Consider the following 26,342-nt stretch of genomic DNA (forward strand, 5'->3'; position numbering starts at 1 on the left):
TTTGACCCTAGTAGCAACCCTGTGAGATGGGCAAGACTGCTATTATCCCATTTTACAGACAAAGGAATTAAGATCTGGAGCAGTTAGGCTTTCCCTGGGTAAGAGGCGTTGGAGCTGGGTCTTTCAAGCCATCAGGCCAGTTCTCTTTCCCATCCTCGTCCTCATGGTGTTCATGTTCGTGATGCACATGGCAGATGATGGCTTGTTCGCTTCCTCTGCTGTCCTTCTGGGTGTCCCTTAGCAACACGGCTGTCAGAGTGTCCCTGCTTCCTGCCCCCACCCTTGTAGACCTCTGGTGCACCAGGAGGGAGGGCCAAGGGTCTTGACTTGACTTTGGATGAGTGAGTGGTTGTTGGTAGAGCTCCTGGCTTCCCAGAGTTCCCCTATTCAGAAGGTGGCTCATGTAATTGCAAATAAACAAAGAAACAAAATTATTGGCCACCGAGAAATTTCCTTTCCTGCCATTGGCAAAATCCAGGACTATAGATCCAGCCAAGCCCAGACCCGCTCAGTCAATTTGAACTTGTTGTCTCAAGTGCCCCCAGTTGCTTTACTGGAGCCTCTGTATTCAGGGTCCACTGAAGCTCCTTCCATGCTCTCTGAGAGAGGATGGCGGGGAGCACGGAATTGCTCCTGTCTGATAAGCCTCATTGGCTTTTGTACAGCTGGTGGCCCCTTGATTCCAATCAAAGTATCTTCCAGCAGAAAGTGACCGGCACTGGTTTTATACTCAGCCTGTCTTCAATTAAACCATGTTGAATACTTTCCCTCCCACTCATCCATACGTCTGCTTTTTATGAGGTCTGTCCATAACGGAGTCTTTCTTTCCCTGTTGTGGGTTATACACGGGGCCCTGGGCCGCGCAGGCTGTGACAAGGCATTGAATAGAACTGAGAACCCGGCCGACACTGGAATTTTGCTTAAAATTAAGTATCCAGGAGATTGATTTTGGTGGGAGATCCTATAGCAGCTCATAAAAGGCGTCTTAAATTCCATAAAACGCACAATCAGAGATTTATTGCTCTTCTAAAGCAAACCGTAAAAAAAGGCATAGGAATTCATTTGAGAAATAATGGGGAGAGATTTTATGTTTCCAGAATCATCAGGAGGTCTTTTCAGAGTCACACAGGCATCAGCCTCCCGGTTCCCACTAGGATCTGTGTGACCAGGAGGGGAAGAATCCATGGCATTGTCAGGGCTTGCCCTCTGAGGCGTGTACTGGCCCAAAGCCAGGGACCCCGGAGTCCCCCACCTGGAACCTGGCGCTGCAACCTCCTTCCCCTGGACGTGCTCTGGGACCTTGTTTTTACCCACCCCAGGGGTTGCCGGTCTCAGAGCTTTGGGGACGCTGTGGCTTCCTCTCCTTGGGCCAGCCCACCGCACTGATGGCTCTTGCCGTTTACCTTGGCCCCCAGGGATCTGAGCTGCGTGCTGAGCAGGCCTGGCCAGAGCACAGTAGGGAAGCAGGGCCACTGTGTTCTCAGCAGCATTTCTGCACCTTGTTTTGGCCCTGCCCCACTGCCCAGGGATCTCCTACTAGTATCTCTGTTAGGCCGGCCCTCTGGGGGGGCATCCCCTCCCACCCAGTATCCATCAGAGCCCACCTGACCCTTATCTGGGCCCCAGCATCCTACTTTTGGCCTCATTCCTTGATAAACTGTGCCCTGCTACAGCTCAGAGCCTGGTCGTGACTCCTGCATTGTAAAAAGGCCTTCCAGAGGTGGTGCCTTAACTCCAAGGATCGCCTGGTGGAAGGTGGGGTGGGAGCTTTCAGTAGCTGATGGCTCTCCCCGCTCCCACTGGAATCTGGAAGGCCAGGGGAACAAGCTGGGAGCGGAGCAGACCCCAGCTGCTGGCTCTGCCGCTTTTGGGAGGCCGACATCCCCTGCCCCACCCCTGGCTCCCTCTTCCAGCCTTCTCCCCAAAACACCCCGCTGACACCGCCTTCTCAGCCACTCAGAGTTCTCAGAATGAAAAGTCAAAGTAAGCTTGCCTCAAGACCCACACACAGTGCACGGTGCTTTGGGGGTGAATGGTGGTGGGGATTTCTGAAAGCTTGTCTAGACCTGACCAACGCTGCTGACCAGGTCTGAGAGTCCCGGATGTCTTCTTAAGCCCCCTCTGGACGGCTCCTTTCTGGGCACAAAGCACACCTCGGCCGGTGGGACTGAGCTGGAGCTCTGAGAGGTGGCCCTGGGGAGACGTAGGCAGCTCCTTGACAGAGAGATGAAAAGCATCAAGGGCCACCAGCCGCCACCGCCTCCATCGCGGATGCCCTTAGAGCTGCCCTGACGTCCCCTGGCCTGACTGCATCCAGGTGGAAACGCTCACGGCCCGGGCTCCCGGCAGCCTGCCTCCGGCTGTGAAGCCCCCTCTACCAAGGCACCTAATTCCTAGTCCCTAAAATTGGGCCCTATTATTGTGCTTGCAGTTTCCAGTGCGTTCCAGTTTGCCGGCGTGATACACTGGATCAGTCTGGTCATTCTCTCCGTGTTCTTCTCAGAGGTAGGTGGAGACTTGGGCCCTGTGACCTCCTGTCCCAGGGACACCAAGCTTTGCTCTATAAACATTTATCAGCGTCAGGCCATCTGCCAGCCCCCGAGGTTGCAGAGAAGGAGGCACAGTGCAGGGAGCTGAGTTCTGTGCTGGGAGAGGCACAGGGAGGCTGGCCCCTTGAGTGGAGTCCCAGAGGATGACCAGGTGTTGTCCAGGAGAAGGGTGGACGGTGACATCTGTGAAGGTGAGACTGAGTGACGTAGCTGAAGAAGAGCAAATGGTTTGTGTGCCAGTAGCAGCAGGCAGACGCCGGGCTGAAGCCCAGAGAGGCTGGAGGTGGGGAGGCCGATTAGGACGCTGTGGCCGTGGTCCTGGGTGCCCAGGTCACCTGCCCCTCGGGGCCAAGGCATGCGGAGGGCAAAGACGGAGTCATAGGGCTATGCAGTGGACTTGGCCTGGTGCTTTGGGGGTACAAGGCCTGGCTAGGCTGAGCTGTGCCCCTTCTGTGTGAGCAAAGGGACACTTGCCTGGGATCAGGGAGCGTGGATGCTCTTCACCGTTGTTGGAGTCGGCTGATGAAACCCAAGTCCTAACCTATGTGGGAGGTAAGAGTGGAAGAGCCCCTGGAAGCTCGTGGGCACTGGGTTTGGGTGGGAGCTGACAGCCCAGAGTGGGACTGAAGTGTGTGGGAACCAGATCTCAGCACATCCCTCCACCTTGACATGGGACACGGGGGCAAGTGACACTTCCTCTCAGCAGCTCCCAGCTGTCATGGTGATGCCCTGGCCCACGTTTCAGGGGCATTGGCTTGGGGCTACTGCCAGCAGGTCTCTGGGGGAAGCTGAGAAGACTGGGTTTTATCCTGTGGGCCGCGGCGGGTCTTCGAGGGACTGGGGAGTTTTAGGTGGAAATCTGGTCCTTCCGAACAGAAGGCTGGTCCAAGTCAGCTGCCACTGGCCCTCTCCCTCCGAGGGCCCCCACCCCCACAGGTCCAAATTAGCTGGTGCAGAGCCCAGAGGGGCCTCTCGGTGTGGTCAGCAAGCCTGGGAGAAAGTCAGAACCGAGTGAGGCCCAGAGACTGCTGGGAGGCGCACACGCAGGCACACGCGGCTCACACCAGTACAGGTGATGCCTTCCTGGAGGCAGAGGGGCTCTGAGTCCCAGGGCACGCGGGGCCCTGAGGGGAGGGAGGATGCTGTGGGAGGGCAGTGTTGTGGGTGGAGGCACCAGGTAGAGAATATTTGTGATGTGATCAGGGAGTCAGGAGCCCCGGGGCTCTCCTGTGGGCAGCTCCGACCCCATCTCCTGCCATGCACTTTCTCTCTCTCAGAGTCAAGGGAGGCCTGGGCCTCAGGCCTTGAGTCCAGAATCCTGAGTCTGGGTGTGGCCTGTGGTGGGGCTCGGCAGCAGGCATTCCAAGCACAGAACATTCTCTTCCCAGGCCTCAGCTCCTACAGCCCACAGAGTTGGCAGGCAAGCCTGGGCCTGAGGCTCAGACTGTGGGGGTGCAGATCCCAACGCTGCCCACCCGGGGAAGTGCCCCGTCCAGCTCGCTGAGGTCATGGCCCTGGAGCAGCCTCAGCCCCCCAGACAGTGCCTGCTGCCCCTTGGAGGAGGGCCCTGGCCTCCCTGGCCCCCTCATCTCTGCTCCCTGGGATTCCTTCCCACACACACACATGGTCCGTGGCCAGATGTCTCCTTGATGCAAACCTTGGAAAATGTGCCATGTGTCTCTGACTGCCAACAAAAATGTTTGATCAGTTGCTGCGGTTCTTCCATCTACCCCTCTGCTTTGGTTTTATTGGCTTTGCAGAATTTATTACCCAGCGTTAATTTGGCATTCCCTTCCTGTCACTGCCGGAGACAAGCCACCTGAAACAGACAAGCCCCTGTGCAGAGGAATCGGGGCCTCAGACCCCCACCCCTGCCCACCCAACCCCCCGCCGAGGCCCCCACGGGAGGGGCTGGGCTTCCCACAGGCTCAGTGGGGAGACCTGGGGGCTGCGGGACCTTGCCGAAGAGGGGAAGAGGGCGAGGGTGGGGTGGAGCTGCAAGGTGGGAGGAACAGAGGGGTAACAGCAATAACGGGGGGGGGTGCATGGTAGGGGAGTAACAGAGAGGAAACAGGAGCAACTGAAGGATAACAGGGGAGACCTCTGCCCCCAGCACTCCCCGCCCAGAGGAGCAGAGGGGCTGGTACGCAGTGAGCTCTCAGAATGAGGCGGCCAGCTAGCGAGCCTGGGTTTCCATGTCTCACGGAGCTCCCAGGAGAACCAAGAACAGTCCCTTAGGGCCCCTCCTCAACCCCGCTCCAGGGTTGGAAATGTGTGAGGGTTTTTTTGAGCTGCTCGCAGTGACCCGGCATCGCTAATGAAAAGGGCCGGGGGAGCCAAATGTCCCTCAGCAGTGGAGCAGGCCTGCATGTCTGCCTGCTGAAAATGCAGCCGTGTCCCTTTAAAACTGCCTGGATGAGGACAGCAGCCTGAGGTCAGGAGGCCAGTTCCCACCAAAACTGGGTCCTTATCTGGTCCTTCCCGCTGCATCTCCCTGTGGCCCTGGTGCTGGTGGGTGGGGAGCCAACCAAGAATCTGGGGGAACTGATTCCAGAATCTGCCAGGAACTGAGAAAGGAAAAGGCTGAGCCTGCACTCCCTCTGACCACAGCCCCAGCATGACCGGCACCCCCTCCTCACCTAGAGAGAAGCTAATGCCACCCCTTCGGGGCTGGCCCTTCCTTCTCTGGGAAATACTCTGGGATGTGGCTGCAGGCCGAGGGCGGGGGGCACTCCGAACCTGCTTGGGCTTAACGAGCAGGTGTGTGTCACTGGCAAACTCCAGGAAGGTCGCACCCGAAGATCCTGAGTGCTCTGCAGCCTTTCGCCTTGTCCTGAGCAGCATTCCACCCCTGGTCTCAACTGAGCTTTAGGACAGCTCCAAATTGGGCGGGACATTTCGTGAGTTAGGAAACTGAGGCCTGGGAGGAGTGGAAACCTTCAGGAATACAGGAGGGACAGACAGAGGCCTCCGGGTGGGTGTGCCGTGTGCTGGACCACACTTAAGCATCTCAGAGCTCTGAGGGCTGCTCCAGGTAAGACGCCCCAGAGGACAGAGCAAGGCCCGAAGAAGAGAAGCAGGGGGCTGGTCTGGGCTCAGTTTGAGGACATCTGTTCAAACAGGCCCAGCTTTTCAGGCAGATGCTTCTCAAAGTGGTGAGAGTAGGTGCCCTGCAGTCACGCTGTGTGGGCTGCCCTGCGGGGGCCTGAGGTGCAAGCGGGCGCCCGCGAGGCCCCCTGGGCCCTTTTGCGCTAGGTCAGGCCAGGCCGTCCTGCTGCCAGGGGGCCCTGCAGCGCTGAGACTGGGCAGACCCTTTGGAATCCAGGAGGGGATTGTGCAAACAGTATTTCCAAAATGCCGCCCCGCCCTTGGCTGAGATCAGGCCCATCAGCCGCTTGTAACCGGGAGGCCAGCTGCTTCTCTTCCTGAGACTGCATGAGGCTTTGGGGCCTGGCCAGGCGGGGCCACCCTGCAGCAGGGCCTGGTGCAGGCCATGTGGTGTCAGCCCCATCCCCTAACTGGGCTGGTGATGCAGAGAGGCCCAGTCCTTCTCCTGGAAGAGGAGAAAGCTGACCCATGGCTGGACTTCCAGATAGGGGCCTCAAGGCAGTGGCAGCAGCTGCTTCCTCCTCTTCCTCCTCTGATTTATTATTATGATGATGATGCTTTTGAGGTGAAATTTACACAGCAGAACTCTCTTAAAGTCTACTTTCAGTGGCATTGAGTGCACACACTGATGTGCAACCATCTTCCTAGTTCCGAAGCGTGTTCATCACGCCCAGAGGAGGCCCTGTCCCCACCCCCCTTAATCCACTGCCAACCACTAGTCTGCTTTCTGTTTCTATGAGCTTAACTATTCTGGATATTTCGTATAAGTGGAGTCATACGATACATGACCTTTTGTGCCTGACTCTTTCATGCAACATGTTTTCAGTGCTTCATTCCTCTTTATGTCTGAATACTATTCCGTTGTGTGACTAGACCACATTTTGTGTAGCCACCCATCCGTGGCTGAAGGTTGCACTTAGCAGATACTGCATTTGTTTTACAAATTGAAAATTCGTGGCAACCTCGCATCAAGCAAGTCTATCGATGCTGTTTCTCCAACAGCATCTGCTCACTTGGTGTCTTGGTCACATTTTGGCAATTCTTGCACAATTTCAAACTTTTTCACTGTTATTACATTTGTCATGGTGATCTGTGAGCAGTGATCTTTGGTGTAATTGTTTTGGGGCACCATGAACCACACCCATGTAAGACGGCAAATTTAATCCATTAATGGTGTGTGTGTTCCGACTGCACCACCGACTGGCCATTCCCCATTCTCTCTCTGTCTCCTTGGCCCCCCTATTCCTTGAGACATAATATTGAAATTAGGCCAGCTAATAACCCTACAATGGCATCTAAGTATTCAAATGAAAGGAAGAGTCACAAGTCTCTCACTTTAAATCAAGAGCTAGAAATGCTTAAGCTTAGCCGAGGAAGGCATGTCAGAAGCGGAGAGGCTGAAAGCTAGTCCTCCTGCACCAAACAGCCAAGTTGTGACTGCAAAGGAAAACTTCTTGAAGGAAATTAAAAGCGCTACTCTGGTGAACACATGAATAATAAGAAAGCAAAACAGCCTTACTGCTGACATGGAGAAAGTTGCAGTGGTCTGGAGAGAAGATCAAACCGGCCACAGCGTCCCCTTAAGCCAAAGCCTAACCCAGAGCAAGGCCCTAAACTCTCTTCAATTATTCTGTGAAGGCTGAGAGAGGTGAGGAGGCTGCAGAAGAAAAGCTGGAAGCCAGCAGAGGTCTGTGAGGTTTTAAGGAAGGAAGCCGTCTCACCAACACGAGAGTGAAGGTGAAGCAGCAAGTGCTGACGTAGAAGCTGCGGCAAGTTGTCCGGGAGACCCAGCTCAGATCGTGAGTGGAGGTGCTGCGCTAAGCAGCAGACTTCCCACGTGGGTGAAACAGCCTTCTCCTGGAAGATGTCACCGAGGACTTCCATAGCCAGAGAGAAGTCAGTGCCTGGCTTCAAAAGTTTCCAAGGATAGGCTGACTCTCTTGTTAAGGGCTAAAGCAGCTGGTGACTTTAAGCTGAAGCCAGTGCTCATTTATCATTGTGAAAATCCTGGGGCCTTGAAGAATTATGCTAAATCTAGTCTGCCTGTGCTCTAGAAATGGAACAACGAGGTCTGGATGACAGCGCGTCTGTTTACAACATGGCTTACTGAATGCTTTAAGCCCAGTGTTGAGGCCTATTGCTCAGAAAAACAGATTTCTTTCCAAATATGACTGCTCGTTGACGATACGCTTGGTCACCCAAGACCTCTGGTGGAGACGTACAGCAGGATTTGGATTGTTCTCATGTCTGCTGGCACATCCTTTCTGCAGCCCATGGATCAAGGAGTCATGTTAACTTCCCAGTCTTATTCTTAAGAAATGGATTTCATAAGGCTTGAGCTGCCATGGGTAGCGATTCCACTGAAGGATCTGGGCAAAGTCAATTGAAAACCTTCTGGAAGGATTCACTATTCAGGGTGCCGTTAAGAACAGTCGTGATTCAATGCAAGAGGTCAAAATATCAATATTAATGGGAGTCTGGAAGAAGTTGATGCCATCCCTCATGGATGACTTTGAGGGGTTCAAGACTTTAGTGGCGGAGTATATTTCGGTAATATGTATATATTTATATACCATAAAGATGTGTTGATGAGAGAACCAGGAAGGGAGCTGAAATCTCCTGCTGCAGCCAGTGGAAGAGCTCAGAGAGGAGGCAAGCTCCCTGCCAGCTTCCAGGTGGGTGGTGGGGATGGGGAACCTTGGGCAGCGGTCACAGAGAGGACGAGGGACAGAGCGTGAGCAACAATGGCCTGTCTGCTTGTGGTCGATGGCAGAGGGGACGATGAGAGATGTCCTGGGAGCCAGGCCAGGCCCGACCACGAAGCCCCTCCCTGTCTTGCTCAAGAGCAGGGGTCTTGCTTTGAAGGCAGTGGTGAGGGGGGCTCTAAGCTGGGGGGGTGGTGATGAACTTGACCTTTTAGAGAAATGGCCCTGGTACCTGGTGAGGAGCAGGGGTGGGAGATGGGGGAAGACTGGAATTCGGAGACTATTTAGGAGGTGTGGTTCAGCTGTGAGGCGGGGAAGGTTTGAACCAGGGCAGTGGAAATGGGACGGAGAAAAGGACAAGCTGGAGAGAGTTTAAGAAGCTCAGCTTTGCAGGACCTGGGGCCTGGTCGTCCTGGGGGGAGTGTGGGAGGGAGAGGGAAGGCGAGCACACCTCTGAGGGTCTGGCTTTCTGCCCGAGGGGGCGGGGGTGCCATTCGCTAAGCTGGCCCTGCTGCAGGGGGAGGTCTCAGCTGGAGGCCTGGACTGAGGGGGCTTCAGCGTGCCAGGTGGGAGTTGAAGCCATCTGGGGGTGGGGGCGAGCGAGAGGAGAAGAAATGGAGCCCCCAGAAACAATTATGGGATGGATGGAGGCAAAGAACCCCACAAAGCTGACTGAGAAGGTGCAACCAGGGAGGTGGAGGGGGGACCCAGGTTGTGCAGTACCCCAGAAACCAAAGAAGAAGCCCTTTTAGAGCAAGGAGGCCGTCAGCGCAGCATGTGCGGCTTAGGGGTCATTGGTCCCCACGGTGTGGCTGGCTTTCCTGGAGTGGTGGGGCTGGCGCCAGACTGCGACGCATTAAGTGGAGACACCTCTTCAGAAACCTTTGCTGGGAGAAGACAGCGAGAGGGCAGTGGCTTCAGGGAGACACGGGGTCAGTGAGGGATTTTTTTAGGATAGAGGAAATGGAGAATGTTCACATGCCCAGAGGAAGTTCTGCTGGATACTAGTCTCTCTCCCCCTCCTGCAACTCCTCCCTGCACGGTGAGCCCACAGTCTAGGTCATGTCGGGGCTTAGCTGGCTGGCTTGGTCCTGTTGTCTGACACCACTGCCACCGTGCTCTGCCCTGAGGGCCCTGAACCCATTCTTTTAAGGTAGAGGGACCCTCCCGCCAAAACAATCCCAGCGCAGCAGGAGACAGAGCAGCCGGTGTGCCTGTGAGCCAGGTCCCCTGGAGACGTCAGCTCCCGCATCCGGAGGGTTGCCTTTAGACCCTGAGGGAAGAGGCCGCCCAGGGAGGAGGCCAGCTCCCTTCATCCCGTCCCAAAGGGGAGGCTGCTCACTCTGCTCCTGTTTTATCAATGCCTAACCCCTGGGGGCGCCCTTGGATGCCCTGCAATCACCTCCTCAAGGTTCTGCCTGCATCCCCCAAGGTTTCCAAGCACTGAGAGCCTCTTGGCGCCCCATCACAGGGAAAGAGGCTGATGCCCCGAGGGGAGGGCTCAGGCCTCAGGCAGCAGGAGGCCAGGAGACCCTTGCTGCCACCTGACCGAGGCAGGGCCTGGAGCAAGTGCAAGGATCAGGACCTCCCACCCTCCCCTCATGCTATCTGAAGCCTGAGCCCCTTCTCTTGAGAGAAATGAGGGGAGTCCCTCCTGAGAGCAGGGCTTACCGTGGGAAAAGATACCTGAGTGCGAAGGAAGTGGGGCCTGGGGACCAGAATGTTTATCTACTCCTCTCAGCCTCAGTTTCTGCATCTGCAAAATGAAACAAGAGCTTGGCTTATAGTCAATAATAAATGGTGCCATCCTCGAGATTTTGCCAAGACCCTGGCCTATCTTGAGTGTCAGAGCATCCTCACCTCTGGAAGGCAAGACTGGAATGAAGGAAGCTGAAAACCCTTAGTCCCAGGTGGGACAGAGGCAGCTGCAGCTGAGGGGTCCAGGTCCCTCAGTCCCTCCCTCAAAGCACTTTGCAACTGTTGGGGGAAGAATTGCAAGGCCCTGGGTGGGGGTGGGTGATAAGGTAACCCCTCCTCATTGCCTTCCTGCACTTCTGTTAACCAGGCTCTTTTCCAGTGGAGCTTTGTGGCAGCTGGCGGGGTGAGGCAGGCAGCGCTGGGGCTCTCGCTCCACTTTCCTCCAGGCCAGCGGAGAGCTGCAGCCAATGTCCTGTGGTTAGTAAGGAATGGGCAGAGCCAGAAAGGGGACCTGACTTTTTACTCCTAACCTCTCTTTCTCCTTGTTGCATCTGGGTGTGTGGCCTCCCTGGTTTCCCCCAGGGCACGGTCACCGCACCCTGCCGTTCTGTTGGGTACCCCAGGGGAGTTTGTTAAAAAGCCATATTCCCGGTCCTGCACACAGAGATCCTGACGTCCTGAATGTCCATGAGAGCCCGGGAGTCTTCAATTTAAACAAAACCGTCAGATGTTCCTTGAGCAGGGGGTCCTTGCCTTCAAATTGAGAAACACAAGCCATACATGGGTTGGTCAGATCATGTTTTCGGAGGTGTGAGACTGTGCTGGGTGCCATGAGGTGCAAGGGCAGTGTGGCCAGGTCCCTGCCTCCAGGGACAGGGGATCTCAGCAAAGGATGCTGCAGGGGAAAAGCCCCCTTCCCTGGGAGGGGCGGGTATTGAGTTTCAGAGCTGGATTGTCTTTCCAGCTTTGACCTTGACTCAGAGCAGCCGTTCAGGCCGTTTCTCATCCACAGTGGGAGGCTGGCCCAGGAGGTGTTCCGAGCCCTCTCCACAGCTGCCTTTTGGCTATTCTGTTTCCATGGGCTGGGCCAGGAAGGAGAGGCTCCCTCAGAGGGTGGGTCCCGTGTAGTTGGGCCAGCTAGCGGGGAAGGCAGGTGGCCAGCGTTCCTGCTGTTCCTACCTGGCACCATCTGGGCCCATAAACCCATCAGACTTCCATCCCTTCCTGGAGCACAGAGGCTCCCGTGTGCTATGCTCCTCCCTCTCCGGGCTCCTGGCCTAGTCTCAGCCTGGCCAGCTCCCCTCCTCACCCCCGGCCCGCACCCCCTGGGCCACTCCCTGCCTTTTCAGTGAGTGCTGCTTTGTTTATAAAGCAGGACGATTCCTTTTTTGTGAGGTTCCTAGGGTAGTCAAACCAAGAAACAAAAATAGAGTGGCAGTTTCCAGGGACTGTGGGCAGGGGAAAATGGGGAGTTAATGTTTAATGGGCCCAGAGTTTCAGTTGGGGAAGTTGAACAAGTTCTGGAGGTGGATGGCGGTGATGGTTGCACAACAATGTGAATGTCCTTAATGCCACAGAACATTTTTGGACGTGGTTAGAGTTCGTGTTATGTGTATTTTACCACAATTTCAAAAGAAGGAGAAGCAGCAGCAGCAGCAGCAGCAGCAGGAGAAGAAATCACATTTGGACCAGATCCCGTACCCCCCGTCCTGGCCGGGACTTTCTGCTTTGGGAGCCCCAGAATTGGGCGTTTGGGGTGGATGTGGCCGGTCTAACATTTCAAAGGAGACAAACACTGAGTTTCAAAGTCTGTCAAATTCGAGGGAGCGAACAGCAGCCAAGGAAACTGGGACAGTAGCTGGTTTTCTTAGACAGCTTGAGAACACGCTGCAGAGTCAGCCTCTGGATCCGAATGCCAGCTCACCTCCCAGGGCCTGAGTGACCTTGGGCGGCTTCTTTAACCTCTCTGAGCTTCAGCTTCTCCTCTGTAAAATGGGAATCCCAGGCAAGGAGGGCCAGCCAAGGATCTGCAACCTATTGATATATATACTAGATGGCAAATGTTAGTCTCATAAAGAATCAGAAGATTTGTATCATCTAACCCATCTCTCCAGCAGAAGGGGAAACTGAGGCCTGGAGAGGGGATTTGTCTTGCCCAAGGCCACACAACCAGACCATTACTGAGCTCTGACCTCAAGATATTGGACGGCAACCCAGGTTTCTCTCCATCTACAGGGAGCTGTTGTGCAATTGTCAGTCTCCCAGCCCGGAGATGGGGGAGCCGTGTGGGGTGGACATCAGGCTGCCACATGTCCCTCTGTGTTCTCAAAGATGGTGACATAACTGGCAGCTACCAGCCCCCACCTTCTCCTCCCTTCATGGAAATCAGGATAGCCCTTTGTGAGGAAGACATAAATTGTATCAGCCAAGCATGTCTGTGGCGTAGCAAGTGTGGGTGGAGGAGCACAGGCTTTCTGTAGCTTTGCCAGGCTCAGCTAGCTGGCCCCGTGCTAGGGGCGTGTGGGAGAAGGGACCCCAGCTGGTGTGAATTAGTGTGAGCTTCTCGTCTCGGTGCAAGGAGGGGCCCAAGACAAATGCACCAGGGTCATACGGGACCAGCTTCTAAGTATCTTCTTTGGAGAAAGATGTGCTCCTGGTGAGGAAGCCACCCCTGAAGGCAGGAGCATTGGAATGAGTTACTAAGGGTTTTAAGGAATTGGTCGTTCATGCATGGGTTTGTTCGTTGATTCATTTGTTCATTCATGCATAATGTGTAATCACTCAGTGTCTGCTCTAAACCCAAAATTAGGGGTAAAGGAGGGGAATCAGGTCTCTTGAGGTTTAATCGGGGGATCAGGCACGTCATCGCCACAAGGTACAATGGAGCGCTGGGGGAGGGAGATTGACGTTCTGAGGACTACAGGAACACCCAGTGAGCCTTTAATAGAAAAGTTTCATGGAGATGATGTTTGAGCTGAGGCCGGAAGGAGAGGAAGGCTTTTCCAAGGAGAGAAAGAGGAAAAGGCCCTGCTAGTTAGCACACAGGCCAAGATACTGTAACAAGAAAACCAAAATCACAGGGGCTTAAACAAGGCTGGGTTCATTTCTCTGTCATGGAGGGACAAGTGGGGTCCACAGTTAAGGCTCAGGTGGTGGCTTGGGGCTGGTGGGGACCCAGCATGCTCCCATCTTGTTGCCCAGCCCTCCCTAATTGAAGATGGCTCCCCGCCACACCTACACACCCACATTCTAGTCTTTGGGAAAAGGAAAAGTGGAGAAAGAGCCTGATCCCTTGAAGGTCACAACTGGGAAGTGGTACATAGAACTTCTCTGCTCCCAAGCCATTGGCCAGAATGGGCCACATGGCCCATTGGGTCACATGGCCATTCTGGGATGCAAGGAAGGCTGGGAAATGTAGTCTTTTTCTGGGTGGCCATGCTGAAGCTCCAATTATGGTATAAGAAGGAGGGAAGAGAGATTGGGGGTGTGGGGAGAGGCAGTGGGCAGTTCTTGCCACATGCAAAGACAAGGCAGAGGAGAAAGAGCTTTTATGTTTGTAGACTTGCAAGTGGGTCGTGGCGGAACAGGAGTGCAAGGTGTGACTACAGAGGGAGGCAGGGTCTTGAGTGTCAGTCCAGAGGATTCAGAGTGTGTCTGTGTGCAGTGGGAACCCCGGAGGTGCTGAGTGAGGGGCTGGCACAGGAGGGGACACGGACCTGAGCTGGGGCCCTCAAAGGTGGGGTGGGGAGGGCACGGGGGCTGAGGAACACTTAGGGGGTGGTGAAGACTCTTCCCATTATTGAACAAGAGCAGAGCCCTGGATTCTGAGCTCTGGAATCTTCTCTGCTGGTGGAGGGAGGGAGCAGGGAGAGCAATAGCCATGACCTCTTTTCTTTCTCACTTCTCCTCAGACGGTCCTGCGTATCGTGGTGCTTGGGATCTGGGACTACATTGAAAACAAAATAGAGGTAAAGACCAATATCTACCCCCATCCCCCAGGCCAGCCATCCTAGAAGCTGGAAAATGTCCCTGTCCCATCTGTCCCAGGGTGGGAGCCATCAAAAAAGGCCAGCTCCTTCCCACACTGGACACAGGAGTCTGTTCAGACATGCATGTTGAGTGGGGGTGAGGGGTGGCGAACTGAGAAAGTTTCCAGCAAAGGAATGGTCTAAAAATCTCCTTCAAGTTCTGCAAAACTTAAAAAGTTATTCTTGTATCATTTTGAAAAGTTTTTGAAATATATTTTAAAACAAAGAAATTCACTCTAAAATGGCCCCGTGATCAGAGAGCTGAGCCGGGAAACCATAAAAGCGCTTCTCAGTCTGGGTTTCTGGAGAGCAAAGCAGTCGCTCTGCTTCACGTGAAAGCAGGTGGGGTGTGCGGGGTGGAGCGGAGGTGCCGGGGAGAGTGGCTGTCCCCTGGAGCCTGGTATGTGTGGGACAAGGTGTCTGCTGTCCCCTCCTTCTTCACCTCGCCCCTCACCCCCTCCACCACACACACACACGTTTTAGCCTCTTTGGGCCAAATGCTTGGAGCATAGATGTCTGGCAGTTGGAAGTCTCAGACTGAGGCCAGGCTGGAACAGGCAGGTGGAAGGGCAGGGCCCAGGGAGAAGTGCAGGCTGTGTCCCCTCTTCTCCAAGCTCTGCCTCGCTGCAGGGTTAGACTGAGAACCAGCATCCGATGGAGATGAGCTGCAGGCTCTGAGCTCTTGCTACCCAAGGGGAAGGGACTTGCCCTGAGCCCCCACTGCCACAGAGGGATTCAGTGAGGCTGGCGCAGGAACCCTGGGACACGGGATGCAGGCCCCAGCCCGAGAAGGGACAAGATGCTGAAAACAGATGCTTGAAAGAAAAGCTTGGATCAGCCCAGGGCTGTCTGAACAAAGACTGGGGATGGACTGAGGTCATTTGCAGGAGAGAGAGTGCTCAGGAGCTTGTCCAGGAGGGGGAGGCCCCTAAAGACAGAGGAGGGTCAGGAGAGGGAGCCCGGGATGGGGTGACCTACTGAGAGGGGTTGGGGTGGGTGTTGGCCAGCACCAGCTGCTTTGCCTGACCTGGTCTCTGGTTCCGGGATGTTCAGGAAGGTGGCCCAGGGCACTGAAATCCACCTCCTCTCACAGGTGTTCGACGGGGCTGTGATCATCCTGTCATTGGCCCCGATGGTGGCGTCCACCGTGGCCAATGGGCCCAGGAGCCCCTGGGACGCCATCAGCCTCATCATCATGCTCCGGATCTGGCGGGTGAAGAGGGTCATTGATGGTGAGTGGCCCACACGGGGTGAGCTCAAGGCAGGAAGGGTGGCCTCTGGGGTCTCTCGTCCCCTTGTCTGGGCACCCTCTCCCTGGTTCCCACCCCTACATCCCACCCCGTGAACACTGTGGGGTTTGACGTCTTGCCCGGGAGCCCCCTCATCCAGAGTCCTCATCAAACTGGGATGTGATTGGGTCCAGCTTTGGAAGGCTCGACCTGGGAAGGCGCTGGGAGACCATCTAGTCTGTTCTTCTCATTTCCCAGATGAGGAAACTGGGGCCCAGAGGGATGAGGGTCACACAGCAAAGCAGCTCTGAGCTAGAAGTGGAGCCGGCCTCCTTACGCACACCAGCGCCCTCTGAGCTGTTTGCCCTCCCCCATGTGCGCAGGCCCTGTTCTTGGCAAAGTCCCTGAGAATATCCGCTCCCTTCAGGGCAGGAACAGTGACTTCTGGCTCTTCTCTGCCAGCTGTGGACAGCTGGATGCCATGATACTGAGGGGTCTTGGCAGCCCCAGCTGTGAATGCTCTTCCCAGCTGTTCCCCCCTTTTCCTGACACATCAGGTGTAGCTGAGCCACCAGGAGCATCCCGATGGGGATGTGCGGCGAGAACCGATGGCTGTTAATTGGCTGCTCTTGTCCTGGGTGTGAACTGGCTTCAGCAGAGATCCGAGGATGCAGTGGCCACTTGGGGCAGCCTCTGGGGCCTGGAGACTAGTCTCAGGGACACATGGGCTGTCCTTGAGCTTGGCAGCAAACAGAAAACTCCTGATTTCTCTCTTCTGCATGATTCACGGAGCAGCCAGTGAACATCTGGAGGTTGGGAAGCTGGGGGTGGAAAGGGACTTGGAGAGTTGAGACATGGAGAATTCTAGAATACAGTGGCAAGACAGGCATGTAACCAAGGTTTCTGAAGAATCTGAAAGGGCTGGGTTCTGAGAAGTATGAGAAGAATTTGAAGCACAAAGGTCAAGGTCAGGTCAAGAATTAATACTGAGACTTTCAAAGAGCCAGAGACCTGCAGGGTCACTGGGGCTGCCACTGACTAGGAACTCATGGGGTCCTCCAGCCCAGAGTCCAGGCTCTCTCCTTTGGGTCTCAATGTGTGTCTGTTATAAGTAGGATCAACTGTGAGTAACAGAGACCCAGAATAACAGTGACTGAAACAAATCAGAAGCTTATTTCTCTCACATGAAAGTCTGCAGGTAGGCAGTCTAGGGCCGATATGGAGCTTTCTACTGTAGTCATGGTCCCAGGTTCCTCCTATTTTGTTACTTTGCTACTTTCCAGAGTCACCCCCATGGCCCAAAATTGCTGCTTCAGTGCCTGCCATCACATCCTCATTTCAGCCAATAGGAAGAAGGAAGGGAGGAAGTAAAGATAAAGAGGCCAAAGGAAAGTCTCAGCTGCCTTTTCTTTTTATACATCTTTATTGAGGTACAGTTCACATACCATAAAACTCACCCATTTAAAGTCCACAAGTCAATGGTTTTTAGTATATTCACAGAATTGTGCAAACACCACCAAAATCCAAGTTTGGAGCATTTTTATCACTTCAAAAAGAAACCCATACCCCTTGGCAGTCACTGCCCATTTCCCCCCTCCCCCAGCCTTAGACTACCACTGTTCTGCTTTTTGTTTCTATAGATTTGCCTCTTCTGGATGTTTCATAGAAATGGGATCATATGATATGTGGTCTGCTGTGTCTGGCTTCTTTCACTTAGCATAATGCTTTCAAGGTTGATCCAGCTTGTAGCATGTGTCAGTACTTTACTCCTTTTCATTGTCAAATAGTATTCCATCGTATGGCTATGCCACATTTTATTTATCCATTCATCAATTGATAGACATTTAGGTTCTTTCCATTTTGGGCTGCTTTGGACACTCATGTAGAAGTTTTTGTATGGACATCTGTTTTCGTTTCTCTTAGATTCTTAGGGATGGCATTACTGGGCCATATGATCACTCTTTGTCGAACATTTTGAAGAACTGCCGTTTTCCAGGGAAGCTGCCCCATTTTACATTCCCGCCAGCAGTGTAGGAGGCTCTGACATTCCCACTTGCTCGTCACCCCCAGCTGCCTTTTAAGGAATTAGGCTTCTGGAAGCTGCTGCACGACACCTCCATCTGCGTCCCGTTGTCCAGAGTGTAACCTTATGGCTACTCAGAGCTACAAACGACACCGGCAAATACAGTCCTTATACCAGGCAGCTGTGCACGCGGCCAAAATTAAGGGCTCTTCTGTCACTATGGAAAGGGAGGAAAATGGGTATCTCAGCCACAATGGGTTAAGAGTCTAGCTCTCTTATGCTATCTGGGTGCTGCTGGGTACCTGGACCCCATCCCCCGCCCCCGCAGATCCCCCAGAAACCACACCTGGACCTGAACCTGCTGCTGGCTGAACGCTGGGACCACCCCCAACGCCTGCCAGCCCTGCCACTGCCAGGCTTTTCACGGCACTCTCTCTGTCTTCCAGCCTACGTCCTGCCTGTGAAGGTGGAGATGGAGATGGTCATCCAGCAGTACGAGAAGGCCAAGGTCATCCAGGAAGAGCAGCTGGAGAGACTGACGCAGATCTGTCAGGAGCAAGGGGTAACGCACTGCTGCTCTCAGCTCCGCCCTGTTCCGTCCAGGGCTGAGGACACTAGTGGTGCCTAAAGCCACAGGACGCCAGAGCCGCAGGGTCCCGAGGTCAGGGAGCTCCTCCGGCCCTTCATGGATGCGTGGGGAACCTGAGGCCCAGAGAGGGGGAAATGCATCTCTAAGGTCACACATACCTGTCCAGGCTTCTTGTCATCAGGCCACGGTGACCTGTCAGTTCGCCAGCATGAACCGTCTGATTCACCGCTCGATTATCAGGGTCTTGTGGGTGCAGTGGTCTCTGAAGCAGGGGTCGGGTTCTGTCTGCAGAGGTTGCCACCCAAGCCCCCAGACACCCCAGAAGGCATCAGACAGAGCAAATACTCTCTGGCCCCTAGGAGCCGTGCTAAAGACTCAGAGATGGATGGCAGGGCCCCGCAAGGCTGTGCTGGGCAGAGTCAAGGGAGATGGGCAGCTGGGCCGCAAGAAGGTCTGGTCTGTCTGGGAGTCCGGAGGCGTCGCTCAAGGCCCAGCGCCTGGCCCCCTACTCCCTCCCACAGGACCTCCACAGAGTCACACCGCTTCTTTGCCCTCACTTCCTTCACCCCTAAGATGGGGGGGCTGCTCCCCTGTAAGTGGGACAGGCAACCCCTTCCAGAGGAGTTTAGGGGAAGGGACAGGGGTGCCTAGGAGGTGGGAGGACCGCAGGGCCCTGCAGCAAGAAAGCTCTGTAGAAACACAGCCTCAGGTGCAGGGCGTGTTCTGGTACCAGGCGTGCAGGGTGAGGGACTAGCCAGCAAAGCGGTGGGAACGTCTGTGGGCAGGAGGCCCCTCAGCCTTGCAGCCCTCGCCCTCAGCCTCCACGGGGCCCTGGACACTCACTGCCCCCCAGACAGCTTCTCCCGCTGAGCTGGACGTCTCCTGGGCAGGCGTCATTCGACTCGTGTTTGCCCCCAGCCCCAGCCCAGCACCCCATGCAGGAGGGTCTCCTGGCTCCTCAGCCCTGACCTCTCATCGCTGGAGGAGGAGCCGGAGCAGGTGGGAAGTCTGTGGAACGTCCCCACAGACCCATCCCTGGAAATATCCCCACAGGAACACTCACGCAGCATCTTCATCATCATCCCCTTGGAATGTCTGTCAGGGAGCCAGATCTTTCTGTCTACTTTGGGAACAACACAGCCTTTCACTTCAGCACAAAATGCTTATGAGTGACAAGAGGGGGCATCAGGGGACACACCCTCAGGGCACATGGCCCACGGGGCCCTGGGACCCGGCTGTCTACACGGGGTGCTAGGCTGGGAAGATGGCTTCTCCAGCCCCTGAGCAGTTGGCCTCAGCTTCATTCTCACCCTGCACCTCGTCGGGTGGTACCATCCAGGACCCGCGCTGTGGCCCGGCCTGTGCAGGCCCTTGGGATGCCTCCGTGGACAGGATTGGCCCCTGCCCTCCGGGGGCTCTGGGTGACTCAGGGATGTTGGCAGGCCATGGATAGACAGTGGCAGTCTGGTGTGATGCGTGCTTCAGTGGGACACGTCAGGGACTCTGCATGCTGGAGGAGGCGGGGGCGATGGGTTTCCAGAGGCGCTGACACTGAGCTGTGACCCCTTGGAGAAGGGTGCCGGGCAGAGGGGACAGGTGAGGCATGATAGTGGGTGCTGTGCTCAGGAGTTCAAGGCTATTCAGGGTGTGAGCAGAGGGAAGAAGTGGGGAGATTTGGAGGCAGGCTTGGGAAGGGCCCGCAAGGCTGACCTGGGAGTTTGGGCTTCATCCTGTTGGGAACGAGGAAGTCTGGAGCGTTAGAAGCAGGCGGGGGATCTGCTCAGATTTGAGTTTTTGGTGGATCTTTCTGGCTACCGTTGGAGGACGGATGGGAGAGGGCAGGAGTGGAGCTGAGAAGCCTGGTAGAGGCTGTGGAACCACCAGGGGCAGAGGGTCCTGGGTTAGGGGCAGAGGGAGGTGGAGAGGATGGGGAGAGGACGGCGCGAGTGTCATCCAGGCGGGGCTGCTGCTCGGTCAGCCGCTCTCAGCCTGCTGTCTAGTAGGAAAGTGAACGCTCTGCTCCGCTGCATTCGGCCACGCAAAAGACACAGACACAGCACGCAGCTGTGAGTTGGAGCGTGAATTGGAGCGAGCTGGCCCCACGCACGTCCCACGTCAGCCATCCCGGTGACGTGTGGCCGAGGGGAAGCCCTGCTGGCAGCCCACCTCCCACCGTTTCCTCCCCATGACCCCATCCTGAGCCCCCGGGACCCCAGGTTCACATCACCCCCTGCATGTGGCCTCCTTCTCGGGGATCTGGGCCAGAGGGAGACTCCCTTGGATCCTGCACAGGAAAGAGCCAATAAATAAAGACAGATTCCCTCTAGGTAGTGACATCTGGAAAAGAGATGAACAGAAACAAACCATTTTAATTTAAAAAGCACCTGAAGCCTGTCATCTTTGTTAAGACAGCCAGAAAAGGGCCAGACGGGCTGGAATCCCAGCCGGCTGCCAGGAGGGTGGGAGGGGCTGGTCAGAGCAGCGCTCGGGGGGTCGCGGAGCATCCAGGAATGCCCTGCTCCCAGAGCTCAGGCGCCACAGGGTGGAGCAATGATACATCTCATTTTCAGCTGGACTTAAGTCCAGGTTTGGGACTTGGCTGGGCAAAAAACACCCTTAAGACTTGGCTGGGCAAAAAATACCCTTAAAGAAATGTGAGTGCTGGCTCGTGGCAAGTCAGGGACGGCCAACCGTTTGAGAACAGTGCCCGGAATGGTAAAGACTAGACATTAGGGACAGACCTGAGTGCAAAACCAGCTTGGCTGCTTGTGGCTTTGGGCACTGATGGGACCTCTGTGGGCCTTGGTTTTCCTCATCTGAAAAATGGGCATCATAATAAAGTCCCTCAAGGATGGTTGTGAGAGCGCTTAGCCTAAAGCCTGACATATGATAAACGGTGACTCTAGGGGAACTCAACCCCTCTTCCCCACGTACACCCATTTTATATGTAAGAAAATTGAGAAATGGTGACTTGCTCACGAGCACACAGCTAAGCGAAGGCTTTTAGGGCCAGGATTAGATCCAGGTACGCTAACTGTGAACGCTCTTCCCCAGCCCACCTGGCTTAGGGTCACATTCTGCGACGTTTTTCTTCTCATGTCGCTTCTCAGCGCGCAGCGCAAACAGTGGTCAGACGACCGCCCGTCTCATGGCGCAGACCCGGCTGCACTCAGCTGCCTCCCTGGTGTTTCACGCCACCCCCACCCCCACCCCATTCCAGGTCATTCTGTTCATCTTTGTCACAAACTCGCGCGCTCTCTCTCCCTGCTGGAATCCTCAGGGTTTAATGAAGCAATTTCCAAGCTGAATTCATGTACACTATCCCCCATCCCAGTTGAACTTAACCCAAGTTCCAATGACGTGTCGAATCTCAGTTTAAATGAAACACTCACTTTGCATTCACCTCGCTCGCTCCCTCGTGGATATTTGTATAACTATCTGCTAAGGCTTCACTCATCTTAGCTCTTTTGAAAAATAAACTTTATTTTTTTAGAACAGTTTCAGATTTATAGGAAGACTGTGACAACAGGACAGAGTTCCCCTATGCCCTGTACCCCACTTCCCCATTATTAACATCTTACATTGGTATCATGCATTTGTTCCAATTAATGAATTGATTAATCATATGAATCAAATGAATAATCAATTAATGTGCTATTACCAAAGTCTACACATTGTTCAGAGGCCCTTAGCATTTCTCTAATGTCCTTGATCTGTTCCAGGATCCCGTCCAGGACCCCACATCGCATTTAGTCATCATGTCTCCTTGGGCTCCTCTTGGCTATAAAAGTTCCTCAGACTTTCCTTGTTTTTGATGGCCTTGACGGTTTTGAGGAGTTCTGGGCAGGCGTTTTATAGGATGTCCTTCTACTGGGATTTGTCTGATGTTTTTCTCATGACTAGATTGGAGTTACGTGTTTTGGGGAGGGAGACCGCAGAGGTCACGTGCCCCTCTCCTCCCATCATATCAAAGGTACAGACTGTCACTGGGACATCCCTGTGCACGTTGACCTTGATCCACCTGGCTGAGATCGTATTTGTCTGGTCTCTCTGCTGGAAAGTGACTGACTCTTTTTATTCCTCTTAGCTTTTTTAGAAAGCCTCAGTTGCTTCCTACTGTGACCCTGTAGAGACTTTTGGGTGACATGGTTTGCCAGCTTCTTACATGAATGTCTCGTACATTTTATGTTCTGTGCCACGTGGCAGTTCATTTCTTAAGCACAGGCCACGCCCAAGGTGTCCCAGAACCACCCCCATGTTATAGATGAGGGGCCCCTGGGTTTGGCAGATGGGGGAATGTGAGGCAACAGGGGTCTCGTATGGCTCATTTTAATCCTCTCCCCCCAGATCACACTGGCCCTCTGGTCTTAACAGGGAGACACGCTCCTATGCCTCCCACGTTCCCAAATCTCTCCTGACTACTGGGCTCACCGCATCGTTAGCAGATTCCCACCGGAAAGAGGAGCCTAGAGGGGCCGGGGGGTGGGGGTGGGGGAGGCGGGCAAGGAGGAGGGCACTGTGTTGGTGAGTCTTACCTCCCCCAAATCCTGGCTGGCCTTCCGCAGCCTTCTCTAGGCTGCTTACCTCTGATTCAGGAAGCTCAGACCCCTGCGTTCAGGAGTCCTTCAGCAGGAAGGTCATCCCCGTTCACTTTCTTTTGCTCTCTGCCTGGATTTTGCTCCCTGTCTGTCTGGCCAGAATTTTCACGGGTGCACAGGTGGATTTCAGAGGTGGAGTCCTAGTTCCTGTCCTTCAGAGCGATGGTAGGAACTTTTTGTCTCTCACTACGTACTGGCTGCTTCAGAAATCAAGGCTATTTTAGACACAGCGGTTAAATCAATGCAATGATAGATTCTTCTGACTCGTCTTAACAAAACCACTTCTGAGGCTTTACGTGTGTCCCTGCCCAGGACCTTGCTCCAATTCCAAAACATAATCTGAAAGCCCCACTGTACCTGCTCCTTGCTCTATAAGCTTTGCAACAACTTTTGACCCAGCTCGTCCCACTGTCAAAGTGTGTTTCTCGTCCCTGCGGGGTCCTGAGGGACCCATTAAGTTCTCCTTCCTCAGCACCATTCACCCTGAGACCACTGGCAAAAGACCCAGGGACGTGGGCTCAGTCCAGGGTGACCTGTGGCCCAGCCGGCAAGGAGGCCAGTGGAGCTCTGTGAGCCCCTCAGGACAGCCTTAGGCCTGGGGCGAGTGTCAGCCTCTGAAAGAAGAGACCGGTGTTGGGGCAGCTGGAGGTGGGGCATCCTCTCACTCAAGGAGCCAGTGAGCAGGAGTCTAACCTCAGCTCCACCAATTAATCCCTTAATCCCTTAATCCCTGGGCCTCAGGATCATTATTGGAAAAATGGAGGAAACAAGACTTACATCGCAAGGATGCTGTGAAGATCAGATTAATTCAAGTAATATATATAAAGTCTGATTCACTGGAGTCTCTCAGTAAATGTTAAAAAAAAAAAAGAGCATAAAAATAACACTAGATCGTTTGTATAACAGTGACCGTTCACAGAAGCACTGCCACATGTTTTGGCTCCTTTTGACTTTGCTGGTCAGCGTTGGCAGGCTGGGTGTTGTTAATCCTTTTATAGATGGAAACACTGAGGCTGAGAGAGGCTGTTGCTTGCCCAGAGCCTCACCGTTTGCCATGGGAGGGCTGGCGATGGAAGTCGGGGCTTCAGTGTCCATTTCCTACGCCAGAAATAGAGCGTCTGCGCAAGTCACCGTTAGGATGAGTGACGCAAGCTTCGCCGTTAAACAAACTCAGAAATCTCGGTGTCCTGACACGAGAGGAGGGTTTGTCACACACACCACAGCCCAGGGCGGCTGCACTGGGTTGGGGTAAAGGGACACTGTGTTCCGCACAGTCACTCCGGGCTCCAGGCTCTTCCCGTTTTGTGGCTCTTTCTTATTCTAAGTGCCCGGAGTTTTCTCCCTATGGCCAGGGCTAAGAAAGGGAACCGTGCATAGAAGATTTTTATCGGCCTGGCCTGAAAACAGTGACCTCGCTTCCGTCCCCGTTTCCTAAGTAAACTCAGTTACACGGTCACACCTAAAGCATCAGATGCTGACAAAGTAATCTGTGCACCAAGAAGCAAACAGTCCACCTGCACAGTCACCGGATAGGCTCACGGTCCTTCCTGCCTCCGTTACCCCCGTCCTAACAGCAAGAGGAATGGTCACTTGTGTTAATCCTCCCTGGACGATGCAGGTCTCCCCGGCCTGCTTCCTGAAGAAACAGGATGATAATCTGGACCCTAAGCTGTAGGCTTTCCTGGAGGCAGGTGGTAGGGGGCAGGGCAGTATCCACTCCACTGTCTTTAAGGGCCAACAGCCCCTTCGGTCGGTCAGGAACAGCAGGAAAGGGGTTCTACCCTGGCTTTGGGGATGCTAGCTCATTCCAGAGAGCCCCCTCTTTTCTTTCAGAGGCCACAAGCCTCCAGCTCAAAGCACAATAGGCTTTGTTACCCAGATTATTCAAGATCCCCACTGTGGGAAATGAAGTGTATTTTTTTTAACATGGAAAGTGATTTGTAAAACAGCCGATAGCTTTAATGACAAGCCTATTTAGCTGATAAAATTAGCCATCAGAGGAATAACTTATGTTATCCTTTTGCCATAATTTAAATTTATGGCCAACTACCAGTCATCTTCACAGTGGATGGAAAGGGGCCAAGGTCGAATTCAGCTTCACCCTACTCCTAAATCATTAGTTTGCAACTGTCTCCTGAGTTTTATTGTTACCAACAATGGTGAAACTAATGGAAATAAACATTGGATGCCATCCCAATAGCAGATGGGCTTGAAGGCAGGGCGGCCTGTGCAGACAGCACTAATAGGATGGAAGAAAATTATTGCTATTGCATTAGATACCGTCGAGCTTCTGGCCAAAGTGTGCATTGATCAGGCCAAGGCCGCGATGATTGTACTCCACAGACCAGACCATTAAAGGCAGAGATGCGCTGGGTGCGCCCGCCCCGCCGCCCCGGGGGTCTGGCCCTGCCTGGGCGTGCATTAAAAGCCCAGCCCAATGGAAGGGGCCTGACTCACTGCAGTAATGCATGCGGAGGGGTTCCCTGTGGATCCAGCTGAGCTGGTCAGGTTATCTGATTACAGATACTTAGCTAAGGATGTGCCTTTGTAGGGCTGGGGCTGCACTTTCATTCTTCCCAAATCACAGGATTTTTTATTTATTTTTTATTCAATGGGCCAGTGTACCAGTGGAAAATTTGCTTCATTTTGTCCTCAAAACCACTATGCCACTTTCTGTCCCAGAGGCCCAGGCCCACGTGAGCCCTGGAGAGCCTCAGAACCATGGGTGCTTCCCTTTATCTCTGTTTAGCAGTTTGACGACAGGGTCTAGGTGTGGGGGGTTTGTGTTTATCCTCATGGGGGTTCTCTAAGTTTCTCAAATTTGTGGGTTGACGTTTTTCACTAGATTTGGAAAGTTTTTGGCCGCTGTTTCTTCATGCATTGCTTCGGACCCATCTCGTCATTTTCCATCCGGAGCTCCGATCGCGTGTGCCAGACCTTGTAGTCATGCTTCACATCTCTCTTCTACCCTATTCTGCTCCCCTATTCTCTCCCTTTTCTTTTTGTGGCTGTAAGTTTTAATATTTTTCTATAGACCTATCCTCAAGTTCAACATCCCTACCTTCTACCTTGTCCAGTCTGTTGTTAAACCCATCCCACTCAGTACTCAATTACAAACGTTGTATATTAGGCTTTCTTTTTTTTTTTCTTTAAGTGAAATATAGTCAGTTTATAATGTTGTGTAGATTTCTGATGTACAGCATGTTTCCAAGATTTCATTAAAAGTTTCATTTGACTTCCTTTATAGGTTCTATTTCTCCACTGAAATGCTATATCCATTTTGTTCATCTTTCCCCTTATTTTCTTTAACATATTATTCACAGTTATTTTGAAGCCTTTGTCTGTTAATTCAAATATTTATACAGGTCAGCCTCTATGCAAATTCTAAGCAGCTTCTTAACTCTTTATGATCTGATAATCGATCACTTTTTCCTGCTTGTTTGCGTGAATGGTAATTCTTTTTTTCTTTCCAGGCTAAATTTTTTTTTATACAGAAGAAACTTTTTAAAATCTATTTTTATATATAGTGGCTAACATTTGCAAATCTCAAACTCCCAAATTAGCCCTTCCCACTCCCTTTCCCTGGTAACCATAGGATTTTTTACTATGTCTGCAAGGCTGTTTCTGTTTAGTAGATGAGTTCATAGTGTCCTTTTTTTCTTTTTTAGATTCCACATATGAATGATATCATATGGTATTTTTCTTTCTCTTTCTGGCTTGCTTCACTTAGAATGACAGTCTGTAGGTCCATCTATGTTGCTGCAAATGGCATTATTTTATTCTTTTCATGGCTGAGTAGTATTCCATTGTATATA

General features: G+C 53.5%; 1 protein-coding gene and 1 long non-coding RNA gene across 5 annotated transcripts in view; one reads left to right on the forward strand and one right to left on the reverse strand.

Moving 5' to 3' along the window:
• TMEM266 (transmembrane protein 266) overlaps nt 1–26,342 on the forward strand; it is a 102,214-nt gene that overhangs the window by 56,686 nt on the left and 19,186 nt on the right. For all 4 annotated transcript variants that reach the window (XM_074354241.1, XM_074354242.1, XM_074354243.1 and 1 more), the window contains 4 exons: nt 2,432–2,505; nt 13,972–14,028; nt 15,182–15,320; nt 17,787–17,902. In XM_074354241.1, coding sequence (XP_074210342.1) covers nt 2,432–2,505; nt 13,972–14,028; nt 15,182–15,320; nt 17,787–17,902 — 386 coding nt within the window. The remainder of the gene's footprint in view (nt 1–2,431; nt 2,506–13,971; nt 14,029–15,181; nt 15,321–17,786; nt 17,903–26,342) is intronic.
• Nucleotides 16,363–18,387, reverse strand: LOC141575287 (uncharacterized). Its single transcript, XR_012502773.1, has 3 exons — nt 18,088–18,387; nt 17,687–17,886; nt 16,363–17,557 (listed from the first exon to the last, which is right to left on the reverse strand). It is a non-coding gene; the product is annotated as an uncharacterized LOC141575287 (long non-coding RNA).

Source organism: Camelus bactrianus, chromosome 27, assembly GCF_048773025.1.
Source record: "Camelus bactrianus isolate YW-2024 breed Bactrian camel chromosome 27, ASM4877302v1, whole genome shotgun sequence".
In the NCBI taxonomy this organism is placed as follows: Eukaryota; Metazoa; Chordata; class Mammalia; order Artiodactyla; family Camelidae; genus Camelus; species Camelus bactrianus.